This window comes from Magnolia sinica, chromosome 13 (assembly GCF_029962835.1).
Source record: "Magnolia sinica isolate HGM2019 chromosome 13, MsV1, whole genome shotgun sequence".
Taxonomy (NCBI): Eukaryota; Viridiplantae; Streptophyta; class Magnoliopsida; order Magnoliales; family Magnoliaceae; genus Magnolia; species Magnolia sinica.
This window is the reverse complement of record NC_080585.1, coordinates 51,941,127-51,961,839: the sequence shown is the minus strand read 5'-3', so window position 1 is coordinate 51,961,839 and position 20,713 is coordinate 51,941,127. Positions and strand designations below refer to the sequence as shown.

Here is a 20,713-nt window from a genome sequence, read left to right as displayed (position 1 = left end):
TTTTAATGTTTAAAGTCTTATCCTATGCTTTTTAAAGTCATGTGAGAGACCTAATCATTTACTATTTTTGACAGAGTTTTAAGGTTTTGGGAATGATATGAAGCTACAGGGTAGGTAGGTTGTAAACAACACTTGTCATACTTGGATGTTCCTGATGACCATCTAACTATCGACCCTTGAACATTATTGAGTAAGGGAAAGTGATTCAGGTGAAATTTTCATTATTGTTGTTGATGCAAAAATCTGGCTCACCCTCCCCGAGCTCCGAGCACTTGTACCAAGCCCTATAAGCTGTGCAGAAGGAAGACAAAGGAGACCCTGGCTAGAGTAGGGGACCCTCCGATGCCAAAGTCAGGCTAGGAATCTGGGTCTAAGTAGTGTAGATGGATTTTCGGTAAGAGATTTTATGTACCTGTTTCAGTAGATGAATACCTTATTTATACCATTCTATTGAAGTTAACGCATCCATCATCCTAGGCACAATCTACGCCATTACACGGGAGTTGTGTGATTCGAGATGTTAGCGGTTACCCCGAGATCATGCACCAGATGTTACTCCTTACATGCATTACTGGAGTCAGTTCTGAGCATGATTGTGGGTCACATCTCATCCAAGTCGACCCTATATTTTGAATCTTACTTAAAACAATCCGAGCCCGTAAGTAGGCCGAGCTCGATCGCTTGCTAACGAGGATCTGGTCAGAGTCGATGGTTAAAACATGTAATGACTTCTTTTGGGTTCCAAGATAATGTGAAAGCTCTATAAAAGAACTTAGTAGCTAGGCACTGGTTGTCTAAACTCAGGTAGGGTAAACAAGCTAATACTACACCATGGGTCGGCTATGTAGCTTTGCCATATTTCCTGCTGAAGACTTGATGTGGCCACTTGTCTGGCCGATCAGACCTTGAATGGAGCTCGGTTGTCTCATTCAGAGATGTGGTCGAGCCGAGTTGACTTCAATTGAGGTTGGGTCAAATTCTTCCATAATAGAAGCCCCCCACTCCCTGAGTTTACAATGCAAGCTCGGGGAGTATATCCAATCTCGGAAGTTGAGCGGGTGAAGCAATTCACCTCAAACCAATAATTGTGTGTGGACTAGTTCCCTAATGACTGGCTTCATTATCGATGCGACGGGCTCCTAATTGTGGGCGGTTTGCTTTCGTCGAGTGGCAAGAAGACACGTGTCGTGGATTGAAGAAATGAGTCAACGCTCGAGAATCCACCGCGAGTATCACAATTGAGAAAAAGTGGGCGGCTCTTCGCATACTTCATTAATTGCCATTACCTGTAATCAAGGCTCAGCCAAGGAACACATGTTGCTCGTACAAATGAGGGTCTGCCACATATGAGTTAGTGCTCAGCGACGGCTATCTGTCTTCAGCGATAAATGTATGTCATGATTACTCTGCAGCTAAGAATAGTATAAGAACCACCGCCCCACTCATTTGCTTCATCATTTGTTAGCCATCGCTCTGCCACTGAGACTTCTGGGGTGAGCAAAAGAAACCTTGTGAGTCTTCCCATCCTCTCTCTTTTACTTTCCCAATTCCTTTTTTCACTCATTCATTAGCCTCAATGCCAAACGGTTTGGATGATGTCCGTAAGGGGTATGCTTTCGAGGACAATAATGAGCCAGAAAATACGGAGTCTAGGGCCAGAGGGTCCACGAAAATCCCAACTACTATACCCCTCACCCCACGGTCAAAAAAGTCTAAGTTGTCGAAGGCTACTGCTCGGGGCCTGAGCAAAAAGAGAATTCCTCGAGCCCCTACTTCAAGAACGGTGCAGGGCCTTCAGGCAGGCGACCAACCGAGGTCATCCCGGGGGGCTCAGTTCTAGTCGAGTCCTAGATGGCAGCTATTCAAACAAAGTACAGATCCCGGACTCTGTTACGATCCGAGCTCCCTCTCCGCTCAATGCTCCCGGAGACCCAGCCGAGGGTGAAATAGCCATCTCCATCTATACTCTTCAGTGCGGGCTACAGTTCCCTCTTCATCCATTTGTGGGAGCAATGATGGCACATCTAAAGTTAGCTCCTACTCAGCTCGCCTCCAATGCCTAGCGGTCTGTATTTGCTGTCTTCATCATTTGGCATCAGGTCAAGAACAAGGATCTGATGCCAGATGAATTTATGCATCTGTATCAGGCCAAGCACGAACTGCAAGAGTCGTGCCTGTATTACCTATCAACAAGGCCTAACCTTGGTAAAGGCCTTATCACCGGACTTCCAACTTCCAACAAGGATTGGAAGAACAAGTGGTTCTGGGTCTCAGGGGAGTGGGAGGCGCCTGCTTCCGAGCTTAGTAGTCTTTGAGACAGAGTGCCCACAAAATTTTTTAAGCCAGGTCGGATACCGCAATAGAATTCACATCTTTGTTTTTGAGAACTTATCCTTGTTGTGTAATGAGTTATTTTTATCCCCTGTAATTTATACAAAGGGTTCACCAGAGCTCTCCCCCGGCCTCTGAACTTAAGTTGCCAAAGCACAAGTGCTGAAATCGGAATAGTGGGTCTGGCACGAACTCATCACCCCGACTAATCTCTATAAGTCGGGCCTTTGTAGATATAGCCCTCTTACTACTGCTCTCGGTAAGTGTTTTGTCAGTAGTTTCAGATTCCGTTGACTGAATATATTCTAAGCTGAGCTCTGTTCTGCGGGGATGGGTAAGCCATCAGGTTCCAAGAAGAGGAGGTGGCCGCCTTGCCTCTTCTCAGCGAGATGATCAGCTCCGAGCCCTGAGTGAAAATCACCACTCGGAAGAAGAAGGTGACCTCCGATGCCGAGGCCGGGCTTGCGGAGAAAAAGGTGACCTCCAGGGCCGAGGCTGGGCTCGCCTTCACCATGACTCCTGTCCCGTCCCTTGAAATCCCCCCAACCATCCCTTCACATCTACTCGGGATGGAAAGGGATGTGGTCAGGGAAACTATTATCGGGTCTCCCTCTTGCTCAAAGCTCAGTAGGTAGCTTATGGTGGAGGCTGAGCATGTTCAGCTCACACCCACCGAGGTCGACAACTTGGTTGGCAGAACTCGTTCTCCTCCCAAGGATGGGGATGCACCATGGTCGAGCCTCAGTTCTTAGCTGCTAGAGACATTGGTGAGGCCGCTGGATCTACTCCTCACTCGGAGTCTGAGGGGTATCCGCCTGGCTATCATATGGCTTGCTTAACCGAGTGGGCGGCTCAACATGCTCCAGAGGTGAAGATTGCCACCTCATATCCCGCCGCTCTGAAGCCTTCATGACTGACATAGCTTCGGTCTGATATAAGGTGGCCCTCTTCCATATCTGGTTCTTGTTATCAGCTCTGAGCTATTTCTCATTTTATTTGTTTTTCAGGCGGTACCCATGTTCGTGTCGACTCGGGAGGCTAAAGCAGCTAGGTAGGAGAGAAGCGGAAAATGAAGCCCTCCGGAGGGAAAAGGCTTAGATGGAGGCACTCCTTAGGGCGTTGGCCGAGGAGGAGGATGAATTGAGGGGCCTGCTGGCGGAGGGAAAGGTGAAGGATCTGTCATTCCAAGGGGAGGTCAATGAGCTTCAGTCTCACTTGGATTCGGCCGACTCTGAGCTATTGAGGTTGAAGACCCACCTCGGCGTTGTGGAGGACGACAATGCCTAGTTGGAAGCTGAACTTGGTCCGGCCAAGATCGATGTTGTTGCCGATGCAGAGGCAGTAGTCAAGAAGGCATTACTGGCTCAGCATGCCAAGTTCGAGACCTCGGCCACTTCGATCACTACTGCCGCCATCGAAGAATTCAAGTCTTCAGCGGAAAGGACTGTCGAGGCTGAGAGGGTCTACTACTACGGCTACAACACCTGTCTGGATGACATCAAGGACCTCTATCCAGACCTCGACCTCACTGCTCTAGCTGCCAAGGATGCTGAAGTGGACCAGGTTGCGGATGCTTCTCCTGCCGACCAACCCCCCAGTGCCGATCTTCCTCCTCCTCATGCTGACTTACCCTTGCCTTCTCTTGCTCATCAATTTTTATCATCCTTTTGTAATCAAATATTTTGGTGGTTTGGCGCCATTTTTAGAATAACATATTTAGACTTTGACTAGTCCATTTGTGTGCCGATTGTGTAGAATGTTTATGATGTTTGTTGAATGACGAGCCGATCTCTTCTTTAAGAGGCCGCTTGTCGAAGGTTTCCATCACTGCATGTGAGAGATGGTCCTTCGTAGCTTGCTTGTTCGGCAAGCCAGCCTCTTCTTTAGGTGGTTGGCTCATCCGTGGGACCTTTTCTCCGCTCTCGAGGTCCTATGTAGAATGTGTAGAACATAAAAGAATGATTGTGTAGAAAGTTGCATCTTTTATTCACAGCATTGATTCATCACAAGTAGTGCCAACCCTTTCATGCATTCTTTTAAGAGTAGTAGATCTTTAAATGCTCGGCATTCCAAGGGTGCGGTAGAGGATGTCCTTCCAAGTCCTCGAGTCAGTAGGAGCTGGGCTTCGCTGAGCTGACCACTCGATAAGGTCCCTCCCAATTAGGTCCCATGGTCCCTACTCCAGGCTCCATGGTGTTCTGGAACACATAGCAAAGGACGAGGTCCCCTTGTCAGAACCGTCTCGTCTTGACCCTAGAGTTATAGAAACAGGCTACTTATTGTTGACGAGCCGCAATCCACAGCTCAGCAGTATTCCTCAACTCCTCGAGTTGGTCGAGGCTAGCAGTCATCTGCTCAGTATTCTCATTGTCCTGATAGGATCACACTCAAGCAGTGGGGAGTCCTATCTCGACGGGGACAACAACCTCGGTGCCATATGAGAGGGAGAATGGGGTTTCTCTAGTCGCGGACCGAGTTGTAGTCCTATACGTCCATCGCACGAATGGGAGTTCCTTGGCCCAAGCGCCCTTTGCTCTTTCCAACTTGGTCTTGAGATTATTCTTTATTATCTTATTCACAGCCTCCACCTGATCGTTGAATTAAGGGTGTTGAGGAGATGAATAAGAGTTCCTAATGCCGAGCCTTAGACACATACTTTTGAATCTATCATTGTCGAACTGTTTCCCATTGTCTAACATAATGGTGTGCGGAATGCTAAACCGACAAACAATATTCTTCCAGACGAAGTCTATCACTTTCTATTTGGTAATTCTGGCGATGGGCTCGACTTCATCCCACTTAGTGAGGTAGTCGACTGTTACGATTGCATACTTTGTCTGTCATTTAGCCTATGGCAGTGGTCCGATGATATCGATCCCCTACTAAGCAAATGGCCACGGCCCGCTCATGGGAGTCATCTCCTTTGCCAGTTGCCTTAGGACGGCTGCAAACCTTTGACATTTGTCACATTTCTACGCGAAGCCTCTGGAGTCTTCTCGAATCATTGGCCAGAAGTATCCTTGGAGGATAATCTTTTGGGCTAGAGCTCGGCCAATAGAATGATTCCCACGAATCCCTTTATGAGTCTCTTGGATCATGTACTCGACCTCATATGGTCAGAGACATCTTAGATATGGCAAGGAAAATCCTTTCTTATACCATGTATCCCCTATGATTGCATACCGTGCCACTCTGAGCCTCAGACGTCATGCTTCCATTTTATCCTCGGGGATTTTGCCATCCCTAAGGTACTCAACTATTAAATCCATCCAGCTCATTGTCATTTGCACTGGGTGAGCGGCTTCATGGCCGAGATGATCGATGCTCGGCTCGTTGAGGAACTCCACCGGAACAATCCTCGAAATACTTCCTTCAGTGGCTGAGGCCAACCTCGCTAGAGCATCGACCCAAGAGTTTTCGACTCTTGAAATCTGGTTGACGTTGCATTCCTGGAACTCACTCATGAGTTTTTGAGCTTGGCCGAGATAGGCTATCATTTTGGCTTCCTTGGCTTCATATTCTATTGTTATTTGGTTGACGATGAGCTGAAAATCACACCTAACTTCGAGGGCTCGAACTCCTAATGTAATTGCTAACCTGAGTCCGGCCAGTAAAGCCTCATACTTTACTTCATTGTTCGAGGCTCGAAAATCGAGCCTTATGGCATATTGGATGGTCATGGAGTCAGGTGCTACAAGGACTATTCCTAGTCCTCCTCACTTCGAGTTTGTTGACTCATCTACAAATAGGGTCCACTTCTCCATAGTCACTATTTCTGCTTTGGTGTCCTCAGCAAGCGGAGAGCTCTGGAGAATCATGAGGTTTTCCGTCAGACCGGCAGACGTGCCCAAGTCAGATGTTTCAGCTTTTCTGAGCAGTGAATTCTGCTATGAAAGCAGCCACTACTTAACCCTTGTGGCAGTCCTCGGGCGATATTCAATGTCGAACTCACCGAGCTCGACAACCCACTTGGTCAAACGCCTAGATACTTTGGGCTTCTAAAGCACCTGGTGAAGGGGTTGGTCAATGAGGATGATTACTATATGCGCTTGGAAGTATGGGTGAAGTTGTCGAGTAGATACTACCAATGCTAGAGCGAGCTTCTTTAGGCTCGAATACCTTGTTTCTGCTGGGACCATTGCTTTGCTCACATAATATACAAGATGCTGCTTCCCCTCGGATTCCTTGATAAGGGCTGAGCTTACGGCCGAGGTCGAGACTGCCAAGTAGAGGAACAATGTTTCCCCCTTCTCCAGCTTAGATAGTAACAGGGGCAACCCCAAGTATTGTTTCAGTTTTTGGAACGCTTGTTCATGGTCCGAGGTCCATTCTGCCTTCTTATTACCCTTCAATTGTTGGAAGAAGGGGAGACACTTGTCGGTTGCCATGGAGACAAAGCGACTGAGGGCGGTCACTCTCCCGGTGAGGCACTGGATCTCTTTTAAAGTCCTGGGCGAGTTCATTTTTAGGAGGGCCTTGATCTTGTCTAGATTTGCCTTGATCCCTCTCTGGCTAACCTGGAAGCCGAGGAATTTCCCTGAGCCCACTCCAAACACACACTTGGTTGGGTTCGGCCTCATCTGATATTTTCACAAAATGGAGAAGGCCATGGTGAGGTCTGATATGTGGTTGGCTGCTTTGACGCTTTTTTTACCAGCATGTTGTCGATGTAAACCGGCCGATCTGATGAGCAAACATTTTGTTCACTAGTCACTAATAAGTTCCTCCCGCGTTCTTCAGGCCGAAGGGCATGACTCACTAGTTGTAGAACCCTTTATCTGTGATGAATGTCATCTTCTGTTTGTCCAAGGGGTGCATTGCTATCTGATTATAGCTAGAGTATGGATCCATGTATGTCAGAAGCTCGTGCCCGGCTGTACTATCGACCAGCTGGTCTATCCTGGGGAGGGAAAATTTGTCCTTGGGATGGGCTTTATACAAGTCGGAGTAATCCACGCAGACCCGCCATTTTCCATTGGCCTTTTTGACGAGCACAACATTGGCGATCTAGTCCGGGTAATGGATTTCTTCAATGAAACCTACCTCGAGCAATTTATCCATCTCCTCAGTAATCACTGCGTACCTCTTGGGCTCGAAAGCCCTTCTCCTTTGCTTGACTGGCTTATGCACTGGATCTACATTCAACCTATGGACTATCACCTCAGGGGCCATGTCGGGCATGTCCTGATGGGACCATGCGAACGTCTCTATGCTGTCATTGGAATTCCAGTATCTACACCCACTAGTCGGTGGTCAGTGATGATCCGAGCTAAACTATTCTTCTTGGGTCGACGTCATCGAGCGGGATAGTCAAGAGAGCTTCCCTCCGAGTTGTCCTCCCTGGGATCGAGCACATTGACTATAAGGGCCTACTTTGATGTGCCCTTTCTTACAGCTACTGAATAGCAATGTCGAGCTTCCCAATGATCTCCTCGGAGATAGCCGACTCCTCCAACAGCAGGAAACTTCATCATCAAGTGGTATGTGGATACCACTGCCCTTATGGAGTTGAGTGATGGTCGTCCGAGGATGACGTTGTATGTTGATGGTGTGTTCAACACCAAGAAATCTATTAACAAGGTGACTTGATTTTGTCCTTCCCCTGCCGTGACTGGAAGAGAGATCGCTCCTTCTGAGATGACTTTATCACCCGCAAAGTTGTGCAATGGGGTCTGAACAAGTCGGAGGCACGACCTGTCATACCCATTTCGCGGTATACTTTTCAATTGTCTATCGTCATGGCTACCACTAGGGCATCGTCATGAGGATGTTGAATCCCACGTATGTCACCCTCCATGAACGTCAGACTGCATGGACTCATCCGCAGTTCCTTACTGGGCCTGTCTGCCATGTAAATGTAGTGCTCGGGGTCAGTACTCCAATCATGAGCCTTTTGGGGTTGATTCGAATCTACGCCTCCCGACGATCCTCCACATGTTCTCTGGATCTCGATGCCATCGTTCACTGCTCTGCTCGGTGACTCATCCTTCCGAGCTGGTTTTTCCTCCTTCATGTACTCGTGCAAGTGTCCCTTGTGAATAAGAGTCTCGATCTCTTCTTTCAGGTCAACATAGTCGTTGGTGTTGTGCCCATGGTCGTGGTGAAAGCGATAGTATTTACGCTTATCTCGCTGGCCTGCATCTGTTTTCATGCAACTAGTCCACATCAAATTGCTTCTTGTCTTGGATCTCCAAGAGAATTTTCTCTGGAATGTGTTGAGGGGTGTGTATGAGCTAAACTTGCTCTCAGGTCTTCTTCTCAACCTTTGACCATAAGATCCATCCTCATCTGACCTCTTTCTGCTTGAGCTCGGCTAGAATGGGGCTTCTTTGCACTTTTTGTCTCTGGAGGAATTTTATACGTGTTGGGCCCCCTTCTGAGAGCTGAAGAAGTCGTCGGCATTTAAGTACTTTTGGGCTCTATTCATGAATTTCCCCAATGTGGTTGGAGGATTTTTCCCTATCGAGAATGGAAATTTTCCCTCCTTAAGCCCGAAAATTATCGCGGCTAGAGCCATCTTGTCGAAGTAGTCATCGACCTGCATTGCTTCCCCATTGAATCGGAGGATGTAGTCCTTTAGTGCTTCCCCATTCCTCTGCTTAATGGTAAGAAGATGTGCAAAAGGTTTCCGGGGTTGCTTTCCCACGATGAACTGTGTTAGGAACGCTTTACTGAGCTCGGCAAACTAGCCGATTGACTTCGGTTTCAGCTGTTGATACTAGCCTCGTGCGACTCTAGTAAGTGTTATCCAGAAAGCCCAGCACATGATTGGTCCGGAGGCTAACTGAAGCTCCATCCATGAGCGATAAGACTCCATGTACTCGGTAGGATCTCTAGAGCCCGAGTAGGGTGTGGTGGGAGGTATTCGGAACCTTGAAGGCATTATCGCACTCATTTTCTCACTGGTGAATAGGGGTTCTATTGCCTTCATCATTGCTTCTATGGTGGTTGGGGTCTGAGTTTGATACGCCCAGTGCATCATGTTGATCTGCCCTTGCAGTTCTTCAATCTGAGTCTCCCAGGGATCTCTGTTCTCGACCATCACTTACTGAGCATGATCGAGCTCAGGAGTCCTTTCACATCTCCTTCATTCCAGTTAATCGCAGAGATCGGTCAGAGCTAATGCCAAAGTCTTAGAGACATGCGTCGGGGCTCAGATCGATGGTTCACGTACTCGTGTCAGGATCCGAACAGATGCGCCTCGCGACATGCTTCCTCGAGACGTTGTAGGGACCAAATTTTCTGCAACCGTTGGTGCATTCACTTCTTGATCAAGGGGTGGATGCTACCTAATCATTTGCTATCTCATTTGACTCACCACATTGGCTAGCATTTCCATTTGATTCGTTAATGATTAGAATTTACCTCCTCAGTTTCTAGATCGTTGAGTAGGCTCTGTAGGCGAAGACTCTATCTGCAACCCAGAGGTTGAATTTCGTGCCTTAGATGGCTCGAGATTAGCAGCAACAATTGTGTCATGTACTTTCTCATTTCCCTTTGCCATCTTCTCTAGTAGAGTAGGAGTGGTTTTTATGTAAGATTCCCACATACGGCGCCAAAATGTTGATGCAAAAATCTGGCTCACCCTCCCCGAGCTCTGAGCACTTGTACTGAGCCCTTTAAGCCTATACAGAAGGAAGACAAAGGAGACCCTAGCTAAAGCAAGGGACCCTCCGATGCCAAAGTCAAGCTAAGAATCTAGGTCTAAGTAGTGTAGATGGGTTTCGGGTGAGAGATTTTGTGTACCTGTTCCTGTAGATGAATACCTTATTTATACCATTCGATTAAAGTTAATGCATCTATCATCCTCGGCACAATCTACACCATTACACGAGAGTTGTGTGATTGGAGACGTTGGTGGTTACCTTGAGATCATGCGCCGGACGTTGCTCCTCACATGCATTACTGGAGTCGGTTCCGAGCGTGATTGTAGGTCACATCTTGTCCGAGCCAACCCTATATTTTGAATCAATCTTAAAACGATCCAAGCCCATAAGTAGGCCGAGCCCGGTCGCTTGCCGACAAGGATATGGTCGGAGTCGATGGTTAAAACATGTAATGACGTCTTCTAAGTTCTAGGCTGATGTGAAAGCTCTACAATAGAACTCGGTAGCAAGGCACTGGTCGTCTGAACTCAAGTAAGGTAGATGAGTTGATACCGCGCCATGGGTCAGCTGTCTAGCTTTACCATATTGCCTATTGAAATACTTGTTGTGGCTGCTTGTCTGGCTGATCAAACCTTAAATGGAGCTCGATTGTCTCATTTAGAGATGTGGCCGAGCCGAGCTGACTTCAATTTAGGTCGGGTCAGATTCTCCCATATATAACAATTGGTACGTTGGTTGTACTCTTAAGCTTAAAGACAAAAATGATTTGTAGGACACATGGTTTATGATTTCTTATGTGCGGGTGGACACGTGGGTGTTTTGAGATCATTGATCTTAGAGGGGCCCAAAATGGATAATCGGACTCATTGCCATTGATTACAAATTAACACCAATTATGCACACTTAAACAAGAATTTAAAATAAAATAAAATAAAATAAAATTTAATGTCTAATACTATTCCCACTTTTGCCAGCTTGGCTCATGAGTGGGACTTCTGGCCCATTCCTTATGTTTATCCAAAATGTCATTAGCTACTCCTCCCACAATGTGTGTGTGTGAGTGCATGCATGCACACCTGTAATTTCTATCAACTTATACTTCCCATCCTAAGTGATTTTTTTTGGCTTCAAGGAAAGGTGGATCAGTGCTACTGAGCTGTATAATGACATGAAAAAAAAAAAACAACAACAACGTAGATCCATTCGATGGGACTCAATTATATATACTTGGTAGCATCTGGATGAACGTGTACTTACAAAACTTTCATTTTGGACCTTCTCCACCATAAATAGGAATTGAAAACCAGTATGTCGGCGCTCATCCAATGCTTTGCATGTTTTGTAATGGAGTTTGCCCTAATGATTCTGTCCGGAAGTCGATGGTTTACGGGATCGTCTGAGTTTGACTCAACCAGCAATGGAGCCCAGTAGAACTCGACCAATGCATTGTATTCCTACATTCCTCACAAGTTCAAAAAGTCATAACCTGTCCAATGTCATACATGTGTATGCGTCTACCTTTCCATAGAATTTTTAGAATTTCAGATGAAATGAATGTTGTTTTGTGTGTATGTGTGTGTGTGTGTTTTTCTTTTTTCAAGTGGATGGAATTTTAAATACTCATGTGTTTGTTTCAATGGTATTATTTTAGTACGTGTACCTTATTACTGTGTTGTCCCCTAATTCACCAACCTACATCCAATATTGGTGACCGTTGCATGGGTGGCGTCTGTTGCTGAGGCCCAAAATTCAGCAGACCAGATGATCAAATCTCTCTAATTAAGGACCAACAATGAATGGTGAGAGTAAAAATGGGTTCTCCGGTCTATTTTGCAGGTGCTTAATTGGATGTCTTTCATCATCTGATTGTGGCAATTATAGGGTTAATTGCTGAGCTATTGCTAAGCTCAACATAGAAACTTTAAGGAGATGAAATGTGGGATATGCCATGCGTATGCAGATTCTATCGAAACCATTCATCAGGAGAGCTCTACAATGATGAAGGGACAAACAAAAAAATTCATAAACACAAATTAGGTGCGTCTGCCAAAACACGTGAATATATGTATGTTGCTGCCTGTGTTTAGTCCACATGATTTTTGGAATATTAACAGGACCAACCGATTCACAGTTTGGGTTCCACTTACAAGTCATGGTTGGACACTACATAGGTCGAACGTATGTAACTACCATGTTTTACACACATGATCATCCCTGAAAGGATTGAGGGTGACGGTGCATAGGCAGTTTTAGAAGACCTGAGAAAAGATTTTCAATTACTTAAATATGTACCTTTGAAAATTTTGCTTCTATAACCCCACATTGTCTTGTTGTTTAGTTTTTCAATTACAACAGGTAACATCACTTGTATTTGATTGCACTGATTAGATTATACCATTGTGTTTTTTTTAAACAGCACTTTTATATGTTAAAATATAATTTTATATATGTATTTGACTCTTCGTTTTTTATTTACATTTTATTTTTTTATTAGAATTCTCTCTTAACCAAATAACTTGGAAAAATAATAATAGCTCGTTTACTTTTGAATCACACCAGAAATTGGTAAACTAAGCAGGCCCTTACTGGTCCTAGTTTTGTACCTTTAATCTTAGAGGCATGACCCAGTTGTAGCCTTCAAGTCCGAACTAAATAAAAGTGCCTAGCCACGGTTGTCCTCTAGCTCTGCTCCTATTATCAATATACATGGGCTTATGATTCTGTTATCTGCCATGATAGAGAAAGCCCGGGTATCTTAAGATGGAAAGATCCTGAGACCATTGTTATATTTTTCTTCCCTAACTATTTATGTATAGGAGCAAAATTGAGAGGTTAAATTGTCCGACTAAGGAGAGTTTTAAGGGAAAGTTCATTGACTTTTGAACACAACAAACCACCACCTAGACACATTTTTGGGAATTGATAACTGGTATATTATATACATAGATGTGGCATGTATAAAATTTCTCCTTGTTATTAGTTCAAAAGTGGATCCTTTGCCCTATCCCATGTTAGGACAACATGTTGTTTTGTCTTGGTTTGAGATTGAAATATATGTATTCTAACATAAATAGAAAAGATTAAAAGAAAGAATGCTCGTCAATCAAGATTTTATTAATCTAAGTTCTTATTACATTCCTTATACTGGTCTTGATTCTAAAACATGATACAGTTAATTGTATAACATCATGTGAGATTTAAGAATAGTAATTTTGGCAGCATTTTGGTCCTATAGAGTGTTCATAGAAATGACAGAAGAATTGTATGGGTTTAAAACCCTAACTTCATACTGATACGTGAGGTAAAAGACTTAAATTAATAATCCATAGCCTTGATTACATGGCCAACAACGAGTTTGTTAAATGATTTGTGCAAGACCACTGTTGCATAAGGCAGCTTAATTGTGTGATAGCATAAGGAAGCTCTATTGCGCGGTTGCACGATATGCTCAATTCCTGCACTTCTCCTTTCTATTTCTTCTCTGACTACACGAACTTCTCGATACCTGAACTCCGCGATTCTTCTACTCCAAGAAATTTCAAATGTTCCTAGTATGTAAATGAGAGGGAGTGGGGTACTTATAGGCATTTACACATGTGAAACTATATTTTTACACAATTCAATCTTGTTACACAGTCACACAAAACATCTTTGAATTAAAACTATTGCGCGGTCGCCCAACTTTCCTTTATGCGGCTGCACAATACTGCCTTGTTGTACGGTTGCACAACACCTTCAGAACCAGCACAATATTGTCTTATTGTGCAGTGGTGCAACACCTTCAAAACCCGCGTAACTCCTTCAGAACCCGCACAACACTGCCTTATTGTGTGGTTGCGCAACATCTTCAAACCCCACATAACTCCTTCAGAACCCGCACAACACCGCCTTATTATGCGGTCGTGTAACACCTTCAAAACCCACATAATTCCTTCAAAACCCGCACAACACTCCTTATTGTGTAGTCGCGCAATGTAACACACTGAACTTTTTAATACTCGAGTATTGAAAGTTTTTGAGTGTTACCATGCAATTGAACTTAGTATGTACATGTGTACGATACCAATCTAGTTATCCTAACCTTATATATATTCTCCAACATAAATCTGGCCATTGGGAATAATCTTCATCCATAGATCTAGCCATCCGACAGTTAATTTTAAGGCATGACCATCATATATCTAGGTATTTTAACCTATCCATCATAACCAACCGTTTTGCCAAATATTCTCTGCTAGATAAAGACATCTGACCATCTACTTTGATTTTAGAACACCCGATCATAGTAAACTAACTACTTAATCTCTACATCCATTCGTACATGCATCAAATTGAGATTCCGATCCATTTATCTTGTTCGTCAGTTATGAATAGGCTTAACCCACCATCAAAAGTACAATATAAGAAACTCACATATGCGGACAAGCCACTCAAAACTAATAGTACCCATGTTCTACCTTTGATCACTCCAAAAACCCACCTTATGTTCTTCTATTTATAAAATTGAGCGTACATTCACATATATGTAGGGTTAAAGTACCAACCATCAAGTTTTCATATTTTTAGTGTGTTATCTGACTGTTCATCATATTTGGATCCGCCAAACGGGCCATCCAAATATCAAAATAAACTACCCAGTTCGAAGATCGTAGGGTATATACCACAACTACCGGCTAACTCTCTATTAAATGTATAAAATCGTTGCTTTAGACCTTGGAGCAGTGTAGTCCATTTAAAAAGACATATGGGTCATCTGTAATTGATCAAGGCCCAAACTGGACCAATGGAAAGAGCATAAAAAACAAATAATGCTCGCCAAATTTCAAGGCATTCGGACGATGTATTTCGATGTAACGGACGTTGGAAGTTGGTTGAGAAATGGATGGTAAAATGGTAAATACTTAATACCATTGCACGACACCATTACGCTCTATTGAACTATGTGGCCCACCCGATCAATGGATCTGTTCCATTTTTGGACCCATGTCCTAACATGGCGTGTCAAACTCGATGAACAGAACGGATAGTACCACTCACACAGTTCTTGAATGTGTGGCCCACCAGAGACTTGGATTTGCTCCATCTTTTGGCCCGTGGCCTAACATGACCCTACAAATTCAATGAAAGGAGTGGATTTCTCAAGGAAACATTACAAGTGGACCACACCTACTCCCTTCCCGGCCCCCAACAACAGCGGCCGATAAAATCGACTAAAAGGGAGTTCCCAAATTGGAAACTCCCAGTTTTGATGTAATCTTCACCGTCCAAACTCCACCCACAGGAGTTTCAAAACCAACGTGGATCCTCGGGAGAACCGGGGAATCCCACAAAAACTCAAATTTGTCGAAATCAACAAGATCATTGTAACGTCGTGCAAGAAATCACCACCGCATGGATGCGCTGAACCCACCAAGTGAACGACCTTGAAGCTTCGATCTAAAGCACCCCAAAGCTCCCCACAACTAATCTGAGCCCTCAACTGTAATCGAATTGTAGAAAGGAGGCGGCAATGCAGATCTGTCATTAACGCTAGTTATCTTCTTCACTGAGGAGTGGTGACTATAGGAAGCTTCCAGACCACCATCTTTAGATCCTAATTAATCACAAGATGGCCCACAAGATCAGCAGATGGCCTACATAGTTAGAAGGGAGAGAAAGTCAGAGAAACAGCATAATAAGGATGGACGAATGTCCAACAAAACCATCACGCCGTGTACGCGTAGGAGTGACACTCAACACGTTCCGCGTATAATCTACGCAAGAACACTTTGGAAATTTTGTAACCTTATAAATTCCTCCACTCTCTAACGCTAGATAACATACACAGCCAAACAGAGAGAGAGAAAGAGAGGGAGAGAGAGAGAGAGAGAGAGAGAGAGAGAGAGAGAAACGAGAGGGAGAAAGGAAATCGGGCGCCGGAATTGACAACCAAAATCCACTGAGTTTAGCAATAGCCAGGATCTGTCGATGCCATTCCGGCCAGCCACCAGCAACGTAGAAGAAAGGAGTGAATGTGAGATTGGCGTTGTACATGAATTCACCCTAGTCGAAAAGAATTCTAGATCCAATTATGAGTTGAATCCAACATCCTAAAGGTAACCAATTTGACTCTGGAACCTTCACCAATATTTTTAGATTTACATGAATTCTAAATCCCAAAAGAAACACACGATGTAGATTATCTAAGGGCCAAATCGAACCGAGTCGACTCAGTGGAAGAATTTTCCAAACTACGGGTTTCATTATTGAGTATAGTTGTTAAGCAAGGTAATTTACTTATCTAAATAATGGCTGATTTAAGTCCTGTAAGTGCTATATTGTATAAAGCACTTTTGTTTATGAAAATTCGATGGGACAAAACAGCTTATGATATGGTTCACACATTTAAATGGAAAGTTCACATTCAAGTGAATCAAGATGAAAAGTTCACCTTCAAGTGAATCAAGATGGAAAGTTCACCTTTAAGAACAAACCATGAAGTTGGATAGTGCAAGCTTAAGTACAAATCATGAAGATGGATTATTCAAGCTAAAAGTGTATTCAAGTTCTACTGCATTTCTAGTAGAAGATCAAGCTCCACCTTCGACTGCACTTCAAGTAAAAGAACATTTGTGCACTATTGAAGATTTAAGTAGAAGATTCAAGCTTTACACTTCAATGTCCAGTTTTCTCAGGTATAAATGACCCTAGAAAGACCTTAGACTTAGATGCTTTCAAATGTTAAACTTATACGGGTTTTTATGCTTTAGTTAGGCTTTAGCTCGACTAGGTTAAGCCTTGATTGGACTAGTCTAAGCTATGGCTCGACCAGTCTAAGATTATTTTTAACCAGTCCAAGTTTAAATTCAAAAATTGAATATTTCTGGTGGTTTCTCGACTAGTCGAAGAGACACCTTAGACTAATCAAGGGGTACTCGACTCAAAGTCCAGCAGCTAATTTTTAGCACCCTCGACCAGTCGAAGAGGGTTCTCGACCAATCGAACAGGGCCTTCGACCAATCGAAAGTCTATTTTATTCGATCGCGTCTAAAATTTGAAATTTGGTTAGTTCTTAGATGAGTCGAAGGAGACCTTAGATGAGTCAAAACAACAGCATTTTAGCTTATAAATATAGGCCTTCTCTCATTCCAAAATTACTCATTCAAGCTAAGAAAAGCCTCCATTTAAAAAGAGAGAAGTCCCCACTATCATCAAGCTATTGCACGGTATTTTATATTTTTGTTTATATTGCTTTTGTTTTCAATTCTTTGATCTCTTTTCTTGAATCATAAGTTTTAAAGAGAGTACTCACTCTTCTTTTAAGATCTAAGGGATTTAAACAAGTAGCTCATGGTTTGAATTAACTTAAAATCAATTTAGAACCTAGAACACTTATTTGTGTTACTAGACATTGAACATTCTACTTCAAGCGAAGAGGTTCTAAAAGCTACATCAAGAACGTCTTTAAGAATGAGATAAGTATCATTATATATCTTTATATTTTGGTTTCTTTAAGATATCCAGAAAATCTCATGTATTGGTTTTAACTAAGATAGCCAGAAAATCTCAGCTGGGGTTTTGTTTGTGATATCCCTTCTAAAATCACAACTTTATAGGTTTTAAGGTGAACCTGTGAAAGCCTTATTTATTAGTGAATGCCAATATCATGTGGGTTGTGATTATTGGGAGTAGAGTAGGTGTGGCTGTTTGAGAACAGTTGGTGTACACACCGAACCATTATAACTCCTGATGTTTGTGGTGAATGATTTAAGTTTTGTATATGTGGTGAATGATTGTAATTTATTTATGCATATGTGATGAATGCTTGTAATAGATAACTTGATCCTTACAAACGTTCATGAAATTAGGTTGTCCTGCCTAAAACTCTGTTTTTTGTGTAAGGTTGTCCTATGAACTAAGTTTGAATCAATTTCTCAACACTACTTCTATTGAGATCTGTGATTTATTCTGATTTATTTTTTATTTCAGTACTTTGACTTTTTATTTGGCATAGTCTTATTCCACGCACCCCCCCCCCCCCCCTGTTAGCTCACCTCTTTCAAGTGGTATCAAAGCTAAGTTGCTCATATTTTTGGATTAAGTTCTTTGAATTTAAAGATCTAGAGCTTTCATTATGTCAAATTTCGATAACTTGTCTATTACCAGGCCACCACCTTTTGATGGCTCTAACTATGCATATTGGAAAGTCAAAATGAGGATTTTTTAAAAATCATTTGATGAAAGCATGTGGCAAGCCACGGTAACCAAATGGAAACCACCCTTGTCTGAAGTTTTAAGCAGTGATGGAACCAAGTCCATGAAAGAAACTCCATTTTATTTATGGACTACACCTCATAAAAATGAAAGCAGTGCAAATGCTAAGGCCTTAAATGTCATTACTCGTGCTCTAACATCTGATGAATTTAAGAGAAACATTTCATGTGATACACCTAAACAAGTTTGGGATATTCTTGAAATGACACATGAAGGAACTACTATAGTCAAGAAATCTAAAGTTCAAATCCTCGCTACAAAATTTGAGGAAATTCATATGGAAGAAAATGAAAACTTCATAGACTTCTATACGAAATTAAATGATATAGTAAATTCTATGTGGGGTCTAGGAGATGGAATCCCAAAAAGTAAGGTCTGTGGTAAATACTGTGATCTCTTCATGAGAGGTTTAATTCCAAAGTAACTGCCATTTAGGAACTAAGAAACACTGATTTAATGAAGGTTGAGGAGTTAGTTGGTTCTCTCCAAACATATGAATTAAATTTTAAAGCTCCTAAAGGTAAGTCCATTGCTCTTAAAACATCTAAATCTGTTTCAAAAGATAACTATGCTAATTCTGATATTGAAGATACAGAAGATGATATGACTTTACTTGTTAAGAAATTTTACAGAATTTTCAAAAATAAGAAAAGATCTGATTTTCAAAAACCTTCTGATAAAAGAAAAGGAAAATCTAAAACCTGAAAATCTATAAAAGACAGTCAATATTTCAACTACCATGAATACGAGCATTTGGCAAATAAATGTCCTAAAAGGGATAATCAAAAAGAAAGGGCATGATAGCTACTTGGGATGAATCATCCGGCTCTAAAAGTTCATCTGAGTCAGATAAATCAGAACAAAAAATTTCAAATGAAGTAAAAGCCCGGATGACTATAACCAAAGTCACCTCCTCAGATGGCTATAACTTATCTAATTATGATAATCTCAGGAGTGACCCTTAAAATGAGAATGAAGATGATCTTCAAGACGTTTACAATGCCCTATACAGGGAAAGTTACAAAATTGTTGTCAAACTAAAAATATCTTAAAATAAAAGAATAACTTGAAAATAAAATTTTAAAAAAATCTCATCTTTTTTATTATTTTAAAAAAGTAAAACTTGATTTAAATTTCAAAACCTCAGAGTTAGAAAACGCAGAATTGAAAATGAAAATCTAAAACTGGAAGTTTCTTCTCTTTTGAGTTCTAAGGATACTTGGAGATATGCCTATGGAGACCCTAAGTTGGAAAAACTATTAACCGCTTCCAGAAAATGTGTCGATAAATCAGGTCTAGGCTATATCAAAGATAGTTCACTAAAAAATAAACATGCATCTCCTATATTTGTAAAAGGAGAATCCTCAAACTCAAAAGGTAAGAATTTGAGAAACTATAGCCAAAATGATTTCAAAAATCCAAAATCCTTTCAAGGTTCTAAGATTAATTCTAATGCCATTAACTATAGAAATCAAAGATATAATCTTTTAGCTAAAAAAATAATGGACTTACTTAAAGAGCTTCTTAAATTTAACTCAAGTGAAATCGGAGTTAATAGAGAGAAATTCCAACTCCCATAAACAGAGAAAAACCAATGGAATTCCTAAACCCAGAACCATAATGAAATAGGTTCCTAAAGTTACTTGTCTTGTTGCCCACACTACCTTCAAAGCTTCTAGCCATTCAAAATGGTACCTGGACAGTGGATGTTCAAGACATATGACAAGTGACAAAGAAAAATTCACCAACTTCAAAGAAATGAATGACGGTTCAGTTACTTTTGGTGATGGAAGCAACTGCAGAATTATAGGCCAAGGTACTATTCAACTCTCTAATCTTCCTCCTTTTGAAAATATTTTATATATTGAAGGTCTTAAGCACAATCTCTTAAGTATTTCTCAAATCTACGACAACAAACATTGTAAAATTTACCAATCATGGATGTGAGATTACTAAAGAGAAAGGTTATGTGATATTAAATCGTCGTAGGACTTCTGAAAATTGTTATATTATCAATGAGTCAAGCTCTTCTAACTTTTCATGTTACATGGTCCAAACAGACGAAACAGAACTATGGCATAAACGTCTTGGACATGTTAACTACCGAAATCTTTATAGATTGAGCAAAATAGATCTTATTCGAGGTCTACCCAAATTAAAAAAGATATAAAAGATATGTGGCGCATGGCAAATTGGCAAGCAAACTAAAAGTAGTCACAAGAAAGTGAACTCCTTAGCCACAACCAAACCTCTTGAACTTCTCCATATGGATTTGGTTGGACCAACAAGAACGGAGAGTAGAGGTGGAAAGAAGTACTTTCTGGTTGTCGTTGATGATTTTACTAAATTTACTTGGGTAGCCTTCATGAGAGAGAAATATGAGACTCTCGATGAAGTCAAAAGAATACTTAAATGAATTCAGACTGAAAAAGAAGTAAATGTAATCAAGATCAGAAGTGATCATGGTACTGAATTCTAAAATAGCAATTTTAAGTAATATTGTACAGATCATGGCATATCAC

The 20,713-nt window shown here is 42.1% G+C and overlaps 1 protein-coding gene across 2 annotated transcripts in view; it reads right to left on the bottom strand.

Moving 5' to 3' along the window:
- LOC131223760 (protein trichome birefringence-like 34) overlaps window positions 1–20,713 on the bottom strand; it is a 135,188-nt gene that overhangs the window by 40,228 nt on the left and 74,247 nt on the right. For both annotated transcript variants that reach the window (XM_058219261.1, XM_058219260.1), the window contains exon 3: window positions 11,196–11,392. In XM_058219261.1, the coding sequence (XP_058075244.1) occupies window positions 11,196–11,392 (197 nt within the window). The remainder of the gene's footprint in view (window positions 1–11,195; window positions 11,393–20,713) is intronic.